This window comes from Seriola lalandi, unplaced genomic scaffold (assembly GCF_002814215.2).
Source record: "Seriola lalandi dorsalis isolate HSWRI2012SDOR001 ecotype SW California unplaced genomic scaffold, Sedor1 jcf7180002052929, whole genome shotgun sequence".
NCBI classification, from domain to species: Eukaryota; Metazoa; Chordata; class Actinopteri; order Carangiformes; family Carangidae; genus Seriola; species Seriola lalandi.
The window spans coordinates 359,331-377,564 of NW_019523482.1; the positions used below are offsets into that span (position 1 = coordinate 359,331).

The 18,234-nt window shown below is 39.8% G+C and overlaps 1 protein-coding gene across 2 annotated transcripts in view; it reads left to right on the forward strand.

Moving 5' to 3' along the window:
- il1rapl1a (interleukin 1 receptor accessory protein-like 1a) overlaps positions 1-18,234 on the forward strand; it is a 157,734-nt gene that overhangs the window by 127,538 nt on the left and 11,962 nt on the right. For both annotated transcript variants that reach the window (XM_023400694.2, XM_023400698.2), the window contains exon 7: positions 16,433-16,565. In XM_023400694.2, the coding sequence (XP_023256462.1) occupies positions 16,433-16,565 (133 nt within the window). The remainder of the gene's footprint in view (positions 1-16,432; positions 16,566-18,234) is intronic.

The window sequence follows — 18,234 nt, forward strand, 5'->3', positions numbered from 1 at the left end:
TAATTTAACACTTGTTACATTTTACATTTAAAAGTCTTGATATTAGTGTATTCACATCCAATGGCATTATGGTTAAAGGAATTCACTAGTGCTTACCTTTGCAAGGTCATGGTCATTATGAGAAAATGCTAACAGAACATGTTTACCTTGGATGAACAGAGGTATACAGGAGAAAGGTTGATGGGGAATTTAACAAGCTTTTAGCATGTGAAGAGATTTTACATCAGATTTTCTGCTTGAACGTCAGACCTAAGACTTTTCATAACCCCAAATCTACTATTGCAAAAGCACACACATAAAAGTGCACACACAGTACACGATCATGCAACCACACATTTAAATAGCCCTTTTTTTCTAGGAATCCAAACATATTATGAGAGTCAAGACTGCAGCAACACTCACATTTGATCTCCCAGCTGAACCTGCCTCACTTGAAGACAAATGTGTTAATACAGTAGGAAATACAGTAATTCTTCAAATGTAACTTGAGCATGTATTGTGTTGTATGTATTGTGCATGAACAGCTTCAGACACACACACACATATAAGCAAATGCACATACCATTTGATTGCTGGCCGTGTATATTTCTGAGTGTATCTCAGAGCCACTTGTCTCTGAAATGAATTACCATGCTGCCGCACTGGTAATACCTGTCTCTTTATGGAATCATTTAGAGTCCAAGGCACAGCGTCTGTTGTCTCACAGAGAATAATCACTCACTCTTTCTCTGAGCCCAATGGACCATGGGTAAATCTAGGCTATTGTATAGTTTAGTGATGGAATGGCCCTTATTTATCATTTGAAGACTAGAATAGAATAGCAGGTTGCTGTAATGGTACATAGGACAAAGTCAAGTCAAAAATTGCGGTCTTTATTCTTAGAGTCAAAACAGTCAAAATGGAACACACAGTATATCACTCACAAATATCTGGAATCAGTTAAACTTACCCTTTTCTCTTTCTCCCATGTCCAACGAGGGTAAAAGACAAAACATGTATGACTTCAGATTTGGCCTCATAATCATCAGTCACAGATTTAATCCAGGAAAACTGTACGTCCATGATGGTTACAGGGCAAACAGAGACTGGCGGTAGGTAATGCAGCGTTAATTTCCATTGTGATATTGTCTTACTGCATGGCACCACTGTACTTCCTCCTTACATAGCCCAGATATATGACAGGAAATGAAATCTGGTTTTAAAAAAAAGATTTGCATATATATTCATAAAAGTACAAGAAAATAATTTTTTAAGTCAAAGAATGACCCATCACATGATTTGTATATCTACCTAACAATTATTAAAAATGCCCACAAATATGCCACTGACCTATAAATCATTATACACCGAAGCAGCACAAATGCTGATGGAAAAGAGGCTTTCAAATGCTTTTTAAACAAAGAGTTTGTTAGAAAATGTGAAGGATGGCTGGTGAAGGCCAACCATGGGGAAATGTGATGTGTAATGTCAGTATATGCACTTAGCTAAACTGTACAGGGCTGGTCCTTAATCTGTCATGAAAGACATGAATACAGGACATGACATCAAGCTGCCTTACACAAAAGTAAACGTTTGTTTTTTTTTGTCACACACCATGTATTTTACACAATGTAAATTTTATGCGGGGTGAAATACACAGTTACAAGCATGTGGTGTAAACAGTAAACAGTATGGACACATAATATAGTTAGCTTAACCAGTTGACTTAACTTACAGTCAGGCGTATTGTCTATTTGAATGTGTGTATGAGCACATACATGCACACAATCTTCATTTTCTGGTGATAATTAAAAGCCTGTTTTTCTCTGTTCGTGGATAAGCTTTGAAGGCAAAGTGAGCTTTTCTGTTACTATAGTAACCAGATCCCAATTGTATTCTTTTAAAGTAATGATCCTTGGGGACAAAAAGGAGAAAAGTGAAAATTGGATGTATGTGATGTGATGTGTTTTGATGTCCTCAGAATAGAGTCCAGGCATAGTTTGGATCATCAAGAAGATGCTCCTTTACATTTATGCCAGTGATATCATTACAGTAAGAGGGCAGTAGAACTGAAGATTATGGTCAAAGTAACAGAAACTGAGTCATCATTGTGAGGATTTGTGCAGTGCAGCTTATTTGATCTGTCTGAGACAAGGAGGCGCTGATTGAAGCTGAACTCTCCCTCTGCTATGATGTAGCATATATATGCTGTAGGTAGACACACACAGACACACACATGCAAATACACACACAAATCAAACAGCCTGCTCCTCACAGGAAATCATTGCCATAATTAACATCCTAGCGTGCTCCCTCGTCGCCACTGATTGGCTGGAAGTCACCCTAAGAGGCAGCTCTGCACTGTTCCCACAGGTATTTTTGCCAGAGTGAAATTATCCCAACGCTTGGCAAGTACCAGGGGACATCATCAGCCTGTGTTAGAGTGTAAACATTTCTGTGTTCCCCCCGGTGCCCCCGTCCCAATGTCTCCAGCCCACTCGGCACAAGTCATTTGTCAGCCTTGATTTAGATTTATCAACACATGGGCCTCCTGCGGCTGGAGCTCAATCTGCACTCCCACTCAAAAGCCCTGAATTTACCGGACATGCTCTTTGCTGGATTTGGAAAGAGAGTTTATGTGAAAATTGGGTGACGGTGATGTGATGGAGGGCAACAAGAATCAGCTATTGAAATAGGGAAGAGATCGAGATGAAAAGGAGGGAAAGCGAAAGAGAGTGAAGTGTGAGACAAACAGAAAAAGAGGGGTTGGGGTAGGTAGTCGGTAGCTGAAGTGATGTGTTGAGATTTGAGGGTCTGGTTACAAAACCATTCGGTGAGAGGGAGGACAGGGTGGCGAATGGTAGAGGTGCGATAAGAGGCTGAGGTGTGGGAGGTGAAGAGGGGGTCTCCTTTGTGTTATAGAAAGAGGAGGGTGGCGGGGGGCAAGGGGGGGTTCACTTTGCAGAGAACAGAAAAAGAAGGAAAGTAATGGAGAAAAAAATAGGACAAGGGGGGTTTGGGTGATGTTCAGAAGATAAGCCAAAGCTTTGGTAGGAGGAAATAGCTATAGGAACACCCAGAAAAAGGTTAGGGGTGACATATCTGGAGGATAATGAAGAGATACGGAGGGTCCCTCTCTTTAGCAAGTGAAGAAATGTGATCTCTCGCATGGAGAGCGGAGATAAAAGAGAAATAGTAAATTAATTCCTTAGATCTACTATTCTCAAGACAGGGAATGAGCGTAAACCAGGGGTATGCATAAAGATCCAGAGGGTGTGCAAAAAAATATAAATCACAAATTGTGCATAAAATTATTACATTTAGGTACAAATAGCACAGGCTTGTTGCTCTTAAACTGCTAATTAGCTTGATATGTCTTCATGTTTTTAAATTAGCCATGAACATCTTTTAGTCCAAATTGGCTTGAATGTCTAAACATCTCTCTTTTATTATGGATGGTGGGGTTGGCACACAAACCTCACCTATGACATGGTTAATAAGTGTTATTGTTAATCATTTCAGTCTTACAGTTATTAGTTACTTTATTACTTTATTTAAAGTATATGAACAAGCAGCACATGGATCCTCGGATCTTTATTAACTGAATATGCATTAATGATCTCTCAAAAACATGTTGCTTCATAGTGACAGCGTTGCACACTTTCACAGCTGAGCCTCCCACTGCCACCGCCATCTTCTCTAGTTGCACTAATGAATTGATTTTGAAATACCTCTTCTCATTTATTAATTATAATGGGCTCAGGACAAAAATACATCTCTAATCTTCTGTTACATCATTTCTTCTGCCCTCACTATGCATGTGGGTGCACAGCTATGCAATGAGCCAAACACACCTCCAGCAGAGGTTGAAGGCAGGAGCTAGCCTTTGAAGTTTTTACTGGAAGCAGCTGTGAAATTGTGAAAACAGTACAATAAATTCAGCGATAGTGCATACAGATCAGAAAAAGATCAGATAGCATAAGCAAGAATAAGACTTAAGATATAATAACTATGAATTTTTAGGGTAATAAGTTGGCTCACAAAAGTATAGATCAAATGCTTAATTTGTTATGCTACTAAGACTCAAAGTATCACCAGTGAATGAACAATATCATGTCTCCATAGGAAGTACAACACAGTCATTGATTTAACATATAAATATATATATATATTTACTATACTTACTATACTAACTAGAGTTTTACATTAAGAGCAGCAAATACAAGTGGAATTGGGAATACTTTACCTCAAAACTGCAGTCTCGTACCTATGACTGAATCACAGCCATGCTGAAATTCAGTTCAACAGCATGACCTCGAGCATGATTTCATCATTTATTTGGCTACACCAACACAAATAGTTCAGCAACTGGACTGATACTGGACTATTGCTAAGCAACACATAAACATTTTCCTGACCTGCACAGTGTACACTAGCTTGCTACTTTGTCTACACATTTCCTCAGGTGTGCGCTGAAGTATCCAGGTTTCTTTCCTTCATCCTCTTCTGACACATAATTTAACCAATTGTTATTTCTCAAAGGTAGGTAACAACCATTAATGTAAAGCTAATTAACGGTTAATAGATAAACATCTGTAAAGTGGAGTGATACATGTAGTTAAAAGTCCCAGTGCTGTTGTACTATATATCAGCACTAATGGAATCCCTCTTGTCCAATCCAATTACTTGGTCAGAACTAACTGTTGTATTATGTATAAACAGTATCAATAGCATAACATTACAATTCGGACAGGAGAGATAATATTAGTTATGTATATGTTGATATGTGTTGTATATAAAAGAGGACCAAGAATAGATCCTTGTGGAACACCTATAGCAAGATTTGAAATCATTTTTCTAGTAAAATATTATTATCAAAAGCATCAAATGCTTTGCATAGGTCTGTAGCACAGTTGTCCAGAGTATTAACAATATCAACATAATACAGGTGTTGTGCCATGGCATGATATAAATCCTTTATGATGATCACAGTTGAGTGTTTAATAGGAACTCAAGGGTTTTTGCTAAGCAGGACAATTAGCAGTTGCAGTTGGTTCACTGAGACAAACAGCTGGCGGCACTAATTTTCCAGTCAGGTGCCATTAAACTGCTGCATAAGAGGAGGGCGCAAAAAGATGACGTAATGAAAAGTGCGCCTATGAAACCCAAAAGAGGTGAAAAAGTATTTAGAAAACATGGTGGAAATAATGATGTATTAGTTTGAGGAACATTACAGTCTCCTTATAATTCCACACTGATCTCATATTTTTTTCTGCAGCTGTGTGACATTCATGAATGAATAAAATTATAGCCTACCTTCCTCACAGGAAATATTGTTCCCATTTCAGTTCGGAAATATGATGTAGTGAGGGAATAGAGAGCTTCTCTGTTGACAGAAGTAAAATGACACAAGTGTGTGAATGGGTTGTGATAAAGGCCACTCTGAGTCCATGTGGTTAATAGTGGATTGTTTGGGTCTTGGTCAGTAAGCGCTGGTTTTGATTGAGTTAGTCTGGGCTCAGTTGGTATTCTGGTCAGTGGGTCAGTGCCTGCAGCCACTCCTCTCTTGGGTCATCCGTTAAAGCGATGTTCCTCGTCAAGTGTTCAAATCACACCATTTAATTGGCCTCCAGCCCCCTGGACAAGAGCCAATTACAGCTCCCTCTCTCTTATGCTCTGCATGTCTTCACTTGTTTTTAAGCTGTACTGTTCTTACTATTATTTTTCTGTCCACCTCTTTCTTTTCTTTTCCTTCAAATTGTCATTTTCACAATCCCTTGAATAAGCCTTAATTCTCATTTTCAAAAAACTTTCTTGGTCATTGGCCAATGTGAGGGCAAAATTCCCCGGCTTTCTCAAGTCGCTGGGAAAGCAGTTTTTAGCAGCATGGCACCCAGTGTCATCGGAGGAAAATTACATTCTCTTTGGTCTCATTTTGGCCATAAAAGGAGATTTCACATGAACCCACAGCAGTGAGAAAAGTGGTCCCCAAACCCTCCGGCATTTTAATTGAAAGAAGTATAAAAGAAAGGGTTGTTGAGCCTGCAGCAATGATAAGACATGAGTGACAAAGACTCTTTTTAAGAAAACAAGACACGATAGCTTCTAAATGTCTGAATTAAAGTACGCTGAAGTGTGCGGAAACGTTAGAAAGGCAAGGGTTCACAACATGGGTGAGCCAAGGTGTGTTACGGAATTTTATTTCCATTCCCATGATGGACAGTTTCATACTTTCATGGGATATGAATGAGGATGTTTTGTCAGGAGGAAGACGGGTACTGGCACTTTTTCTACGTTGAATCCTCAATCAAAGTGAAATTGCTAGAAAGATAAAGGAGCGTTTATTTAGTTCATCATCACATGATCATATAATCCCCCACAATGCCGTTCACGATATAATGGGAGTCTGTCTTCCACTGACTTGGACAGAGCACCTATTATGTCATCAAAAAGGGACGATTAGCAGACGAAAGGGGAGATGAAAGCGAGGGCACCAACTACCTGTTCACAAAGGCCGTAATTTTTACCGGTAATTAAAGGCTTACATTTCCGTGACGGATCATCTGGGGCCACAGAACAAATGGGGAGAAGGAGCGACAGAGATGAAAAGAAGCAGGATTCTCCTCTGTTAAAAGCTCTCAGGCTTGTAATGGTAATTAAGGGCTTGTCTCTGGAGAGGGGACAATATTAGAACAGAAGAGAGGCTGAGGTGGTGGAGGGGTGGGCCCCAACTCTTTCATGTTCTCATTGCCCTTACTCATTCCTCCACTTACTCTGCCCAAATCCTCCAATCCACATTTTTACTGTACTTCTCACCCCTCCAATTCCCCCGTCTCACAGCGACCTGCACTTTTCCGCAATGCAGAGTAAAAAGTTCAGCCCATCGTCGTTGTTTCACATCAGCTCACTTCTATGCCATGAACAAAAAGCCACATCATTATCACACAGTGTGAGGGAATTTTCCTGCTTTAGGTCTATTTTCTTTCATTACATTTGTCTTCTCTTATTCAGGGAATATCAGCACACAGGTCATTCACATGTCATTTACTATTAGACAGCAGTTTACTGTCTGTTTTTAGGAGAGCTGAGCTCATCCTTCTCTTTGATGCATCAAACATCATTAAAATGCTTCTGGGTCTCCCGAACCTTCTTCCTTCTTCCATCACATGCAGTAGGGTTTAGTTGCAGGTAGTGGTTCTAAACTGTTTTAAAAGCTGCTTGATAAAACAAGGCAAACTACTTTCTCTTTTCTGGTTATGTGCACACAATTAATTTTTTTTGCCCTCCTCCAAATTAGAGCAGATTTAGATTGCTGCTTGCCATTGGCACAAATCCACAGTGGTCCTAATGTGGCACATTACCTGTCTTTACTCTATTTTTTTTTGTCCTGAAGGAGCCTGCAGAGCCGCTCCTACCCAGCACAGTAGGTGTTGTCATGGTAACCTGCAGGAGGCTGAAGAAAAGGAATGACAGATTTGGACTTTTCTGAGATTAACACCCCACTCCTGATACAACCAGGAAACGGCAAACGCACCTCTCCGTGTATCGCTTTCTGGTGGTGCCGCCCCCTCTTCCCCTCCTGCATTGAGAGATGAACCTGGACGAAGAAGCATGATCAGATATTTTTAGCAAGGGGGACTGGAAGGAGAATTTCAAGGAATCTCTAGGGGTTGTTGTTGATGCTGACTAGCTGTCATTCACCATCTTTTCTCAAAGCCCAAATTTTTTTATCACTTTCTGCCTCTTCTGTACTCATCTCTCACTCTCTCTTTCGCTCTCTCTTGCCCTTGACGAGAGTGTCTATTTACTGCTTGTCTTGTTTGCTCTCTTATCCTTCCTATGTGCGGAAAAAGGATTACACAGTAGCATGTGCACTTTTTCATGCTTGTTTCACACCTTGTGGGGGAAGAATCATGACTGACAGGACTTGTATCAGATTCTCCTGCAGCGATATCCCCAGGAAATCTTCACAAACAGTCTCTCTGTCTGTCTGACTGTCCGTCTCTATCTCCCTCTCTCTCTCCATCTCTCCCTCTCTCCATCACTCTCTCTCAGACAGACACACTCATATTATATGCACACACAAGCACTTTCTACTTGGCCATTTTAATTAAATGCCTAAAATACCCAAACTCTGAAATTAAAGTCTCTGTCAAAAGCTAGGGAGTAGAATATCACTGTTTTGCATGAAAGCCTCATACAATAACTCAATTTTTGGTGATTTTTCACCTCAGATGAAGGTTTATATGGCCTTAAATTGAACTAGAATACCCCTCAAAATCTCCCTGGATAAATTCAAGCTAGAAACAAGACAGCTTTATTCTGTTTTAATACAGTGACATTCAAAGAATATTTTACCAAAAATCCGTCTCTGTGTGTTTCTACCAGTATAATCTGATCATCTGAGCCCCACCTTTCCAAAAAGAATCCTAACTAAACCTGAGTGGGTGCAAACTGGCAGACATTAAGAAGTAGCATCAAGTAACTGTCTGTGATAAAAGAAGTGGAAATTATGTGTTTTTAATATTATGGTTCACTTGCAACAACCAATGGAAAGTGGTTGTGACCAGGGGCTTAATCAGGCCCCTGGTCTTGACTAAGCCTGTTGTCCACAACCACATAGCCAACACCACCAAACAAGTACTTTTGTCAGACAAGATTGTTTAAAAAGTAGATGATGCACGGTGCTGTTTCCCCTGGTAACCTCATGTTTTTGGATGGGTACACTGAGAGAAGACTGGTGGGAACAGTCAGTCCCAAGGATGTGATGTGATGGCAACAGGAGACTAGTTTTCTAATTATAATATTTTTCACTGTCAACTGTGCAAACTTTTTGCAAGTGCTGTATCCCCAGGCTCTAAACATCTCTGAATTTGGAGATTATTGAGTTAAACTGTGGTGGTGTGTTTTTGTGGTGCACGATTTCATCAAAGTAGCTAATCATTGTAAGTGAAGGTACTGTGTTTTGGTGTTTAGTATCTGCAGATGAAACACACTGTAGAGATTTTTATAAGCTGAAACTAAAGCCTTCCATACATATCCATATACATCCTTATCCTAGTTGCATTAAACCTATTTACTTGTGTCTGCTTGTCAAAGCTTTTCTTTTTACACATTTGTGTTTGGTTGGGTTTATTTTGTATTCGATTGTGTGTGTTTTGTGAAGTTGCAGTGTTTTGAGCACTCATATTATCCAGCCTTTTTGTTATGACATGCATATTTCCATCACACTTATCATGTGTGTATTATAATTAGAATAATGATAGTATTCCAAAATCAGAGACATTTAAATGAAAATTGAATAGATACTTCTGGTGATTTCTTTTTATTTTATTTTTTTTTAATCAAAATCTCAACTTACTTGGTTCACATCAAATTCCCAGCTCATTATGACTCCCTCCTGCACATTGAGCAAAGTTCACTTCAGGGTGAGGAAAACTCTAACATGTGGTATCTCTTCTTGTGCCAGGCTTCGCCCCCGCCTTGAAAATAGAGCACTAAGAGAACACTGGGTTGTGCTGAAGAAGTGTAGTGTTATGAAACATCAAACACACTGACTATGACTTATTCAAAAAGCACTCCAGATTGTAGCTTATTCTACAAATAAAACATGGTGGTGGCTGTCACACACAAAAAGACGCACAAACCAACTGTTCCAAGCAGTGACATGTGAAAGACAAGGGTCCTATTCAGTGGATTGTAGGAGAAAAAGATGAGACAGAAAAGACAGAAATTACATTGATGTGCATGTGTGTGTCTGTTCATTTATAATCATGTTTGTATGCGCATGGTTTTATTGTTTTGTTTTTTTTGTTTTGTTTTTCTGCTTGTCTGTTCATTCATCTGCCCTTCTGTCTGCATATCTGTCAATCTCACTGTGAGTTCTGTGCGTCTGTGCTGAATTTGGACAGCATCTGCAGAGTGTTTTCTGTGCAAGGTTTGTTTTCCTCTCCTCTGGCTTGGAAAGTATTCCTCTGTCTGAATCTGAGTGCCAGCTCTGTGAAGCCTAATTATCCCAAATACTGTGAAATCAGCTAAACATGCACCAAGAGTTGATGCAAATCAACTTCACACTCACTCAGTCATTTACTCACCCACTCATTCATCTGGCCATGCAATAAAGAGAGCCAAAGAGCTGCCCCATGTCAGCATTTGCTTGTGTTAAACTAGATTTGGCTGTTGAATGTATTTTCTAACCGAGGGCCTATTTTATGATTGAAAAGAATAATATGATATGAAAGAATAATGCAGGTTTTTTTTTTGTTTTTTTTTTTTGTTTTTTTTGCTTATATCCTTTTTTGGCCTGAATGCACTTATGAGAAGTGCATTCAGTAACCTCATTCATTTAGTTATGGTAAGTCACTTTAGACATAAGTATCTGCCAAATGCATGTAACGTAGCATAACAGCTACAACTGCAAAAACTGAACAATTCATCACTTTTAAAGAGTAATTTAATACCAGAGTGAAACGCAGCATTTCTGGTTAAAAGTCAGGAGCACCTGTGAAAACAGGCTAAAGTGATGTCACAGTTTACCAACACAGTGTGGAAACATCACTGCAGCAAGGTGAGTGAATATTAACAAAAATAGGATCTTCAGCTGCTCTTTAAAGAAATTGTTTGACATTTTGGGAAACGCGTCTGTTTGCTTTCCTGCCAAGAGTTAGATTAGAAGATCAATGGGCTTAGTGGCTGTCAAGGTGATGACAAGACTCCAGGAAGTCACAGTGGCCAAACAAAGAAGATGTTACGTGTTAATTAGTGAGCTTTATAGGTGCTGGGAGGTGATTTGTTATTGTAGGTCTTAGCCAGGTTAGCTGTTTCCCTTCGTTTTCCAGGCTAAGCTAATCTAACCAGCTGCTTGCTGTGCCTTCACATTGACCTTACAGATATCAGAGTGGTATCAATATTCTCATCTGACTCTCAGCAAGAAAGCAAATAAACATATTTCCCAAAATGTCTATTGACTTATTATTTTTGTTAGCTTTCAAGAGCAAGCTGAATAAAAGAAAGGGCGGATCTGAAGTCTCCTTTCCATCAGGCGCTGTACCCAGTGCTCAGCTGGGGGGAGGATGTCAATAACTCAGATTACATGGGTTTGTTCCACACCCACGCACGTGTGAAGGCAGAAACAACTCACAAAGATGTGCACATATAAAGAAACACACACTCATGAAAACACTTAATCATGCTCTTGTGCTGTTCAAGGCACACATTCAGTCAGCGGGGAATATTTTTCACACCAAGTTTTGCCAAGTCTTGTAATGGCACATTTATTTGTGAACATCAAAAAAATGACACAGTCACAGATCTGAATTTTTGAGTGTTTACCAAAAGGCAGGTAGCATATTAATCCACAGACAGAGGGGCAAGGAGGTATCACATGTAAAGAAGGGCAGATGAACTGATATCGCTGGCACCCTGTCAAATCTTCCTTTGCTGAGCTCATATTATTTTTTCTGTTTCAATATTAAGCTTTACTGAAGGATTATAATGATTAAGAAAAACGTCATGATAATAATACCACAAGAAAATTAAGATAAAATCAACTGAAATTTTTTTTGTTTGTTTGTTTATAGGGCTTTTAATATTAAACTACCAGTTATTTGCTTCAAAACATTCAAATTTCAGTGCAAATGTATTAGAGGAGGAAAAAAATATTAGACTCTTTTGAAAATAGAATTAATGTTTATGTCATTTTTAAGCAAACTGCCAAACATGACCTTGTTCAGGCTTAATGCTTGTTGCTCAGACAAAACAAATTTAAGACATCTTACTGGCCTAAGAAATTGTGAAGGACATTTTTCACTATTTTCAAACATTGTGTGTGTGTGTGTTTTATTCTGAATGTTACTGGTTTGGTGCTGACATTGGAAACGACTCGTTTGGCTCGTTATGTTTTCAATTGGCCTTCACTTTTCTTTTTTTTTTAAAGATGGATAAAGGCTCGTTTTCTCAGCTCTGCTTTGGTTGACAGAAAGCGTTTGGAGTTTCAGGAGCTTGAAGTTGTAAAAGTCCCACGCGCCGCTTGAATCATATTTGTGACTAATAGACTAATTAAAAACAGCAGGGGAAGCACACACACCATACATACATATATATATATATATATATATATATATATATATATATATATATGTATGTATGTATGTATGTATATAGGCCTGCTGAACAAAAATATAAATGCAACATTTTTGTTTGTACTCCTATTTTTCATGAGTTGAAAAATAAAAGATCTAAGACTTGTTCTATTAACACAGAAGACACACACACACACCACAAACAGAGATATACCATGGTGAGATCCCGAGGCCCATTGTTGTGCCATTGCAGCAGCATTGCAGCATAATGTACACAATTCCTGGAAGCTTAAAACATCCCAGTTCTTTCATGACCCGTGTAGTCACCAGACATGTCACCCATTGAGCTAGTTTGGGATGCATGTTCCAATTCTTGCCTTTATCCAGCAACTTTGCACAGCCTTTGAAGAGCAGCGGTACAAAATTCCATGGGTGTCATGTCGTGTGAAATCCACAGTTCAGTACCAGTTCAGTAATAAATGTATTTTTAAATAAAACTTCACATTTAAAAGTGGCTTTTTATTGTGACCAGCCCAAGGCACCTGGGCAGTAATAATGCTGTGTAATCAGCATCTTGATATGCCACACCTGTCAGGTGGACGGATTATCTTGCTCACTAACACATTTAAACACATTTATGGAGAAAATTTGAGAGAGAGAAACCTGTCTTAGATCTTCAATTTCAACTCAAGAGAAATGTGAGCAAAAACAAAAGTGTTGCATTTATATTTTTGTTCAGTGTATATGTATATTTATATTCCCGTCTCGTCTACAGTTTTTGCTGGAACATTACATGTCGAGTTTGTCCTTGTTTCTCATGCTGGTTTCTTAAAAGTGTCTCCGAATTTAAATTCATTATTTAACTTTCTTTGGTTTTCCCTCTGTGGTGTTTTTACCTGCAACTGACTGCACTCCATATTTAAATGGACCAGTGGGCTTTTAATTACCTGAGGATTGTATGTGTTTATTCTGTTATGAAGCCCAAGGTGGTCTCACAGACACATTCACATCGTTCTTGTTAGTTACCAAGGGTTACAGACTGCTCTGAGGATAATAATAGATTATAATAACAACGACACTGCTGTGAGATTGGACAGCAGGAGAGAACAGAGGGATTTTGAAAGCTGCTCCTCCTCCTCTGTAACTTGATAGTGTGCAAATGATTCACCTCATTGTTCCAGTCCTTGTTAATAGTTTTCCCACCATCTGTTCAGACTTCAACCGGCTTGACATCATAGTAGTTTGCTGGCTCAGAGGCTAATGACAGAGTCATGCCAGCCTTATGTAAAACTGTCTCCTCTCTATGCCTGGCTAATATTTATACATCTTTTTCAACAGCCTTGCAAACACAGTCACTCATATGCTCTTCAGCCTGTCACTTTAAACTGCAGCTCTGCTTAAACACTGTATATGTAACACCTGGAGAAAAAACATCTTATTTTTTCTTTCGCGAGAGGTGAAGTAAATGCAGGGACAGGACGTTTTGTGACCATTGATGTATTAATAGAGATGAATACTGTAGTAGTGCAGCAGTGTAAACGTTGCTGCCAAAATATATCCCCTTTGCCTGCCGTGGCACAGATACGAAACAATCATTTTCCCCGTAGGCCACCATTGTAAAAGACATGTCTGTTAATCTGTAGACAGAACATCTTGAGTGGCTGAATGTGAATAATTAGTGCAACTATATATATTATTTCAAAAAATTATATTTTGAGATTTTTGACCTTGGAAACAGTGCTTTGCAAAACAATCTCAACACAAGGTCCGTTAGGTCTCAAGAACATTCTTCATTTGTTCTTCTCGGGAATAAACTTGCAATCTTGATCATCAAAACTTTTAAGACAACATAGATGAATGGAAGAGATGCAAATTTAATCTAAATAGTCATGATAACTGACCAAACTCCATCTGCAGGTGAAGATTATGTGATATGATACAAAGCTCCAAATAGGCTGATAATACACCTTGTGGTCTTGTTTTCCCAACGTGAATGGCCACAATCAAGGAACACAATGTCCAGCTCCCATAATGCATCGCTGAATGTGACGGCGGTGTTGCAGATGTGACACTACCTACTGATTAACAAAGGTGGCTGCGACAGTATTAGGGGGAGTGCTGCACTTGGATTAGAATGAGACAGCATGAGGCCTTCAACAATTTCCTGTGATTCCCAGGGAGCTCAGTGGAAACTTCCTCTCCAGGCATTAGCTGCTGGCAGCATGACATTCCTTGTGTGCAATTGATCTGTGGAATAAACTAACATCACGGGAGATTTCTAAACAGAGGAGAAGGGAAGCATTGGATCACACTGACACATATATAGTTGTACATTATGTAATTTGCACAGTACGCTTACTTTCCACATTTGCTACTCACACTGAAGTGTGACTGTACAGTGAAGTGCTACAGCACCACAACGTGTGTGTGTGTGCATGTGTGTGACAGCACACACAGAAGGTTCCTGTTTTGTAGGTACAGCATGTAGCTTTTATAGGGCCCGGCTGTGCACAAATACCAATCTGAGAGTGGCTGTTGAACTTTGGAAATGTCAGCCACTGCTCCTCACTGACAGTACTATCAGTTCATTCCTGGGTGTCCTCCCAGCCTCCTTCCCTGCACGCCATATAACTTTCCTTGTGCTGAGAGTGACCTACTGAAATCTTTTGAAGCTGTGGCTGGGTTGTTGGGCAGAGGGAATACATAGGATACATGCTCTAAGTTCAAACGCAACAGTCTTTCAAAAATAACCTTGCCAGTTTCACTCTGAAGACGTGTGCCACCGGTCACAGTCACAGTCACGGTCACGGCGTGTGAAAAAAAGGAGTTGTAAGCGGTGTGGTGTTCAAAGATTCATTACACTGAGTGACCAAAAAATTATGAACCCTTGTAAAATGTAATTGAATCCACTAGAACAGTCTTGCTATAAATACTTAAGCATTTAGTTTGGACTGTGTCAGAAAATATTTGACTCAAACGTATTTCTTTTTCTAAGCTGTAAAGCTATAGTTTACCATCTACTCCCTGCACTCGACTGTGGGGAGCTGTCCATGGTGCTGTAGCCTGCTAAGCAACGTTAATGAAAACATGCCCCCATACCAGTACAGTTTACCTTTGCTCCCCTGCTCATAAATCCTGCTGTGAAAGGGACTGACATCTCTTTCACCCCCATCATCCCCTTCATGCATTTTTCTCCCCGTGCTTCCCAAAATCACACACCTCGGAGCCAGTCACAGCACCGGCTCTCCCAAGAGGAATGTCCATACAGTTTACAGTATGTGCTGTACAATGAGCCTCCCTCCCCACCCTCCCCTCCTCTTGATCTGTGTGTTGTTTACATGTTGCTGTGTGGTTCACTGAGAGGCAGCAGCATGTGATTGCTGGCCTTTGAGAATGCCACTTCAGAGGAATGCAAACTAAACATATGCATAGTATATGCTCTATCTTTATGTTCACCGGCTTAATACATGCATAGTTCTTAGACACTGGCGGTCTTGCATGAGCGCTAAAAAAGGGCCTCGGCTCACAACAGGACTACATGTAACATTAGCTCTTAGCTCTTCTGTGATTATGAATCGTTCTCACATTGCACAGTAACACCACCTGCGTTATTGAAATTAAGGTGTTTTACATTGGTGCAGAAAGTTTCACTCTTTCCCTCTCGGATAAACCGAGGAGATAATCCATCAATTCATGGAACAAAGACCCTGTTGGCTTTTCGGTGACAATTACTTCATCTTCCACGTATCAACTCTCAGTAAACTGCAAATGTTGACTCTTGACCTTCCCTCAAACGTAGCAGCAGCCTTAAATAAAATAATGTTAGTGTCAGCCTCTTCTGTTCTCTCATGGACACACGGTCTCGAGGGGCGTTTTGGGAAGCTCTTGAGTGCCCTCATGTGTTCAGTACTGTTTACTTGCTTTCAGATCAGTATAGTGTATGTGTGCGCTGTTGACATGAACAAATCAAAACATTTCCAGAGATGTTCCCCTTGAGTCTGTGTGAAAGGAGAGACTGTCTGCTTTAATCACAGCTGTACGTCCCTGAAGATTTGTTGAGGGCGCAAAAGCATCCAACTTACAAGTTCCCTCACTGAACCGTTTTTTGACATGAATTTTGTGCAAGTATCTGTGTGTGTGTCTGTATGTGTGTACATGTATTAATGTTGCTCTAGCATATGTGTGTATGATGCACAAAGAACTGTGAATGCACATGTCCCCACAAAGTAGCCTTTTTGTTGATGTCACTGAGTGACTCTGAATGCGCCTGTATGATATGATACATTTTTCGGGCTGTGCACATAAAATACATATCTTTAAAAAAGCCATCAGGACAATTAAGCATGACAGCACATCATCTTCTGTCTTTGCAGGGAGCGCTTTGAACCTGACTTGCCGGGCGTTCTTTGGCTACAGCGGTGACGTCAGCCCGCTCATCTACTGGATGAAGGGAGAGAAGTTCATAGAGGACCTGGACGAAGAAAGAGTCCAGGAGAGCGACATCAAGTAAGACACACACTGCTGGAGTTGAAATCATTTCATCGGACTTGGCAGTAATGAGGAATTAATAGCAGCTGTGGATAAATTCACTGGAGAATATTAAAGGACGATACCAATGGTTTTGCATGTTTTAGTCCATTAACTCCAAATTGCATACACTCCACCAACCATGTTCCAGAGATTTATCCGCTGCCTTCCAAGCAGCTGCTGATTTCCATTTATTTTTCTATGGTATGAACATCATGCAGAGACTTTAGGTTTGTTTTAGATCATCACTCATTCATTTTGTCACTTTAAGTCTTTTGTTTAAATTTTGTGAAAATGCACCTGGAGACAAGAAGACTCATAATGTTCCATACTGTGCAAGGAAACAATAGAACAGCATGCATCACATACACGGCATGATAATCATCTATTATACATCACAGGATCTGTGTAACTGAAAATGAACATATGGCTGTAAAGTGGCAAAGTACCCTTTAAACTGCAGGAGCAATACTTTATAGTTACTGCTTCATGAAATGCTTTCAGTTTCAGAAAAACAAAGTGTGCAGGCTCGTTTCAGCACACACACATCAACATTTCTCGTGTATAAGCATCTACTAAAGGTCTGCGGCACTGCGAGAAAGTCAAGCAACTCTGAGTTCTGAACAGTGTCACTTCAATATCACCACTACTGTATCTTTACAAAATATCACAGTATCGATGCCAGCGTAGTGTATCATGCTGCACTGCCCTATTGATTATTTGTCCCAAGCCACTCACTGCATTTATCAGCTACATTGTCAAAAAATCAAGTCACAAGACAAAAAAAACAGTCAAAAAAAGGTTTGTTTCTTTGAAATCAGGTTGGACACGCCAAAAAAGAGAGTTTTCAAACCGGTGCTTGTGTGCAGCTGCATTACAACTGACAATCATCTGACAACGATCTGAAAATTAATTCAAAATAAAGGTTTTTGAATTGTGTGTCACGATGGGTTATCCAACGCAGTCTTGTAGCCGACACAGTCGTTATGTAAGGTTCACTACTGTCCTTTAAATTGTTGGCTGTCATGAACTACGGCATGCTCTACAAACTGTCATGGCCGATGGTCTAGTTCTCGTGCTCTCTCTCATTTTTCAGCTTCAGTGACACTTACATTGAGAAATTGTGCTGCCAAAGCATAAACAAACAAAAGCTGCAAAACAGAGAAACTACATACAAAAATAAAGAAAAGTAAAATATGTTGTATGGTGCATTCAATTTATAAAGTGTTAATACTGTATCAAATATTTTATTAAGTAGGTATTAATAACATACATGTAACTAAAACACATTAAAATTTTGCACCACACATGAATGTACTAAATGTTAAATGTTCTCTTTCTGTCTCATTTCAGTGAAACATTGTAAAATTTACCCAGCAAGTCAGACTTTCAGGCCTCTAAAGACATTTAAAACAAGCTCATCTCCATGTCTCTCCCTCCTACTGATGTAACACATTTAAACAAGTCCATTCGCTGGTCCATGTGCATGTTTCCCATTAGGGCTGTTTGGAGAGGCTGCAGCTCTGGGGAGACAGCCCTGTCAGATGGTTAACAACCGCCATTTTTCACACCGCCGCCACTATCGCTATCTCCCTTGCTGCACCCACCTATAGCAGCATGCAGATGGTCCGTGGGGAGGGGAAGAGAT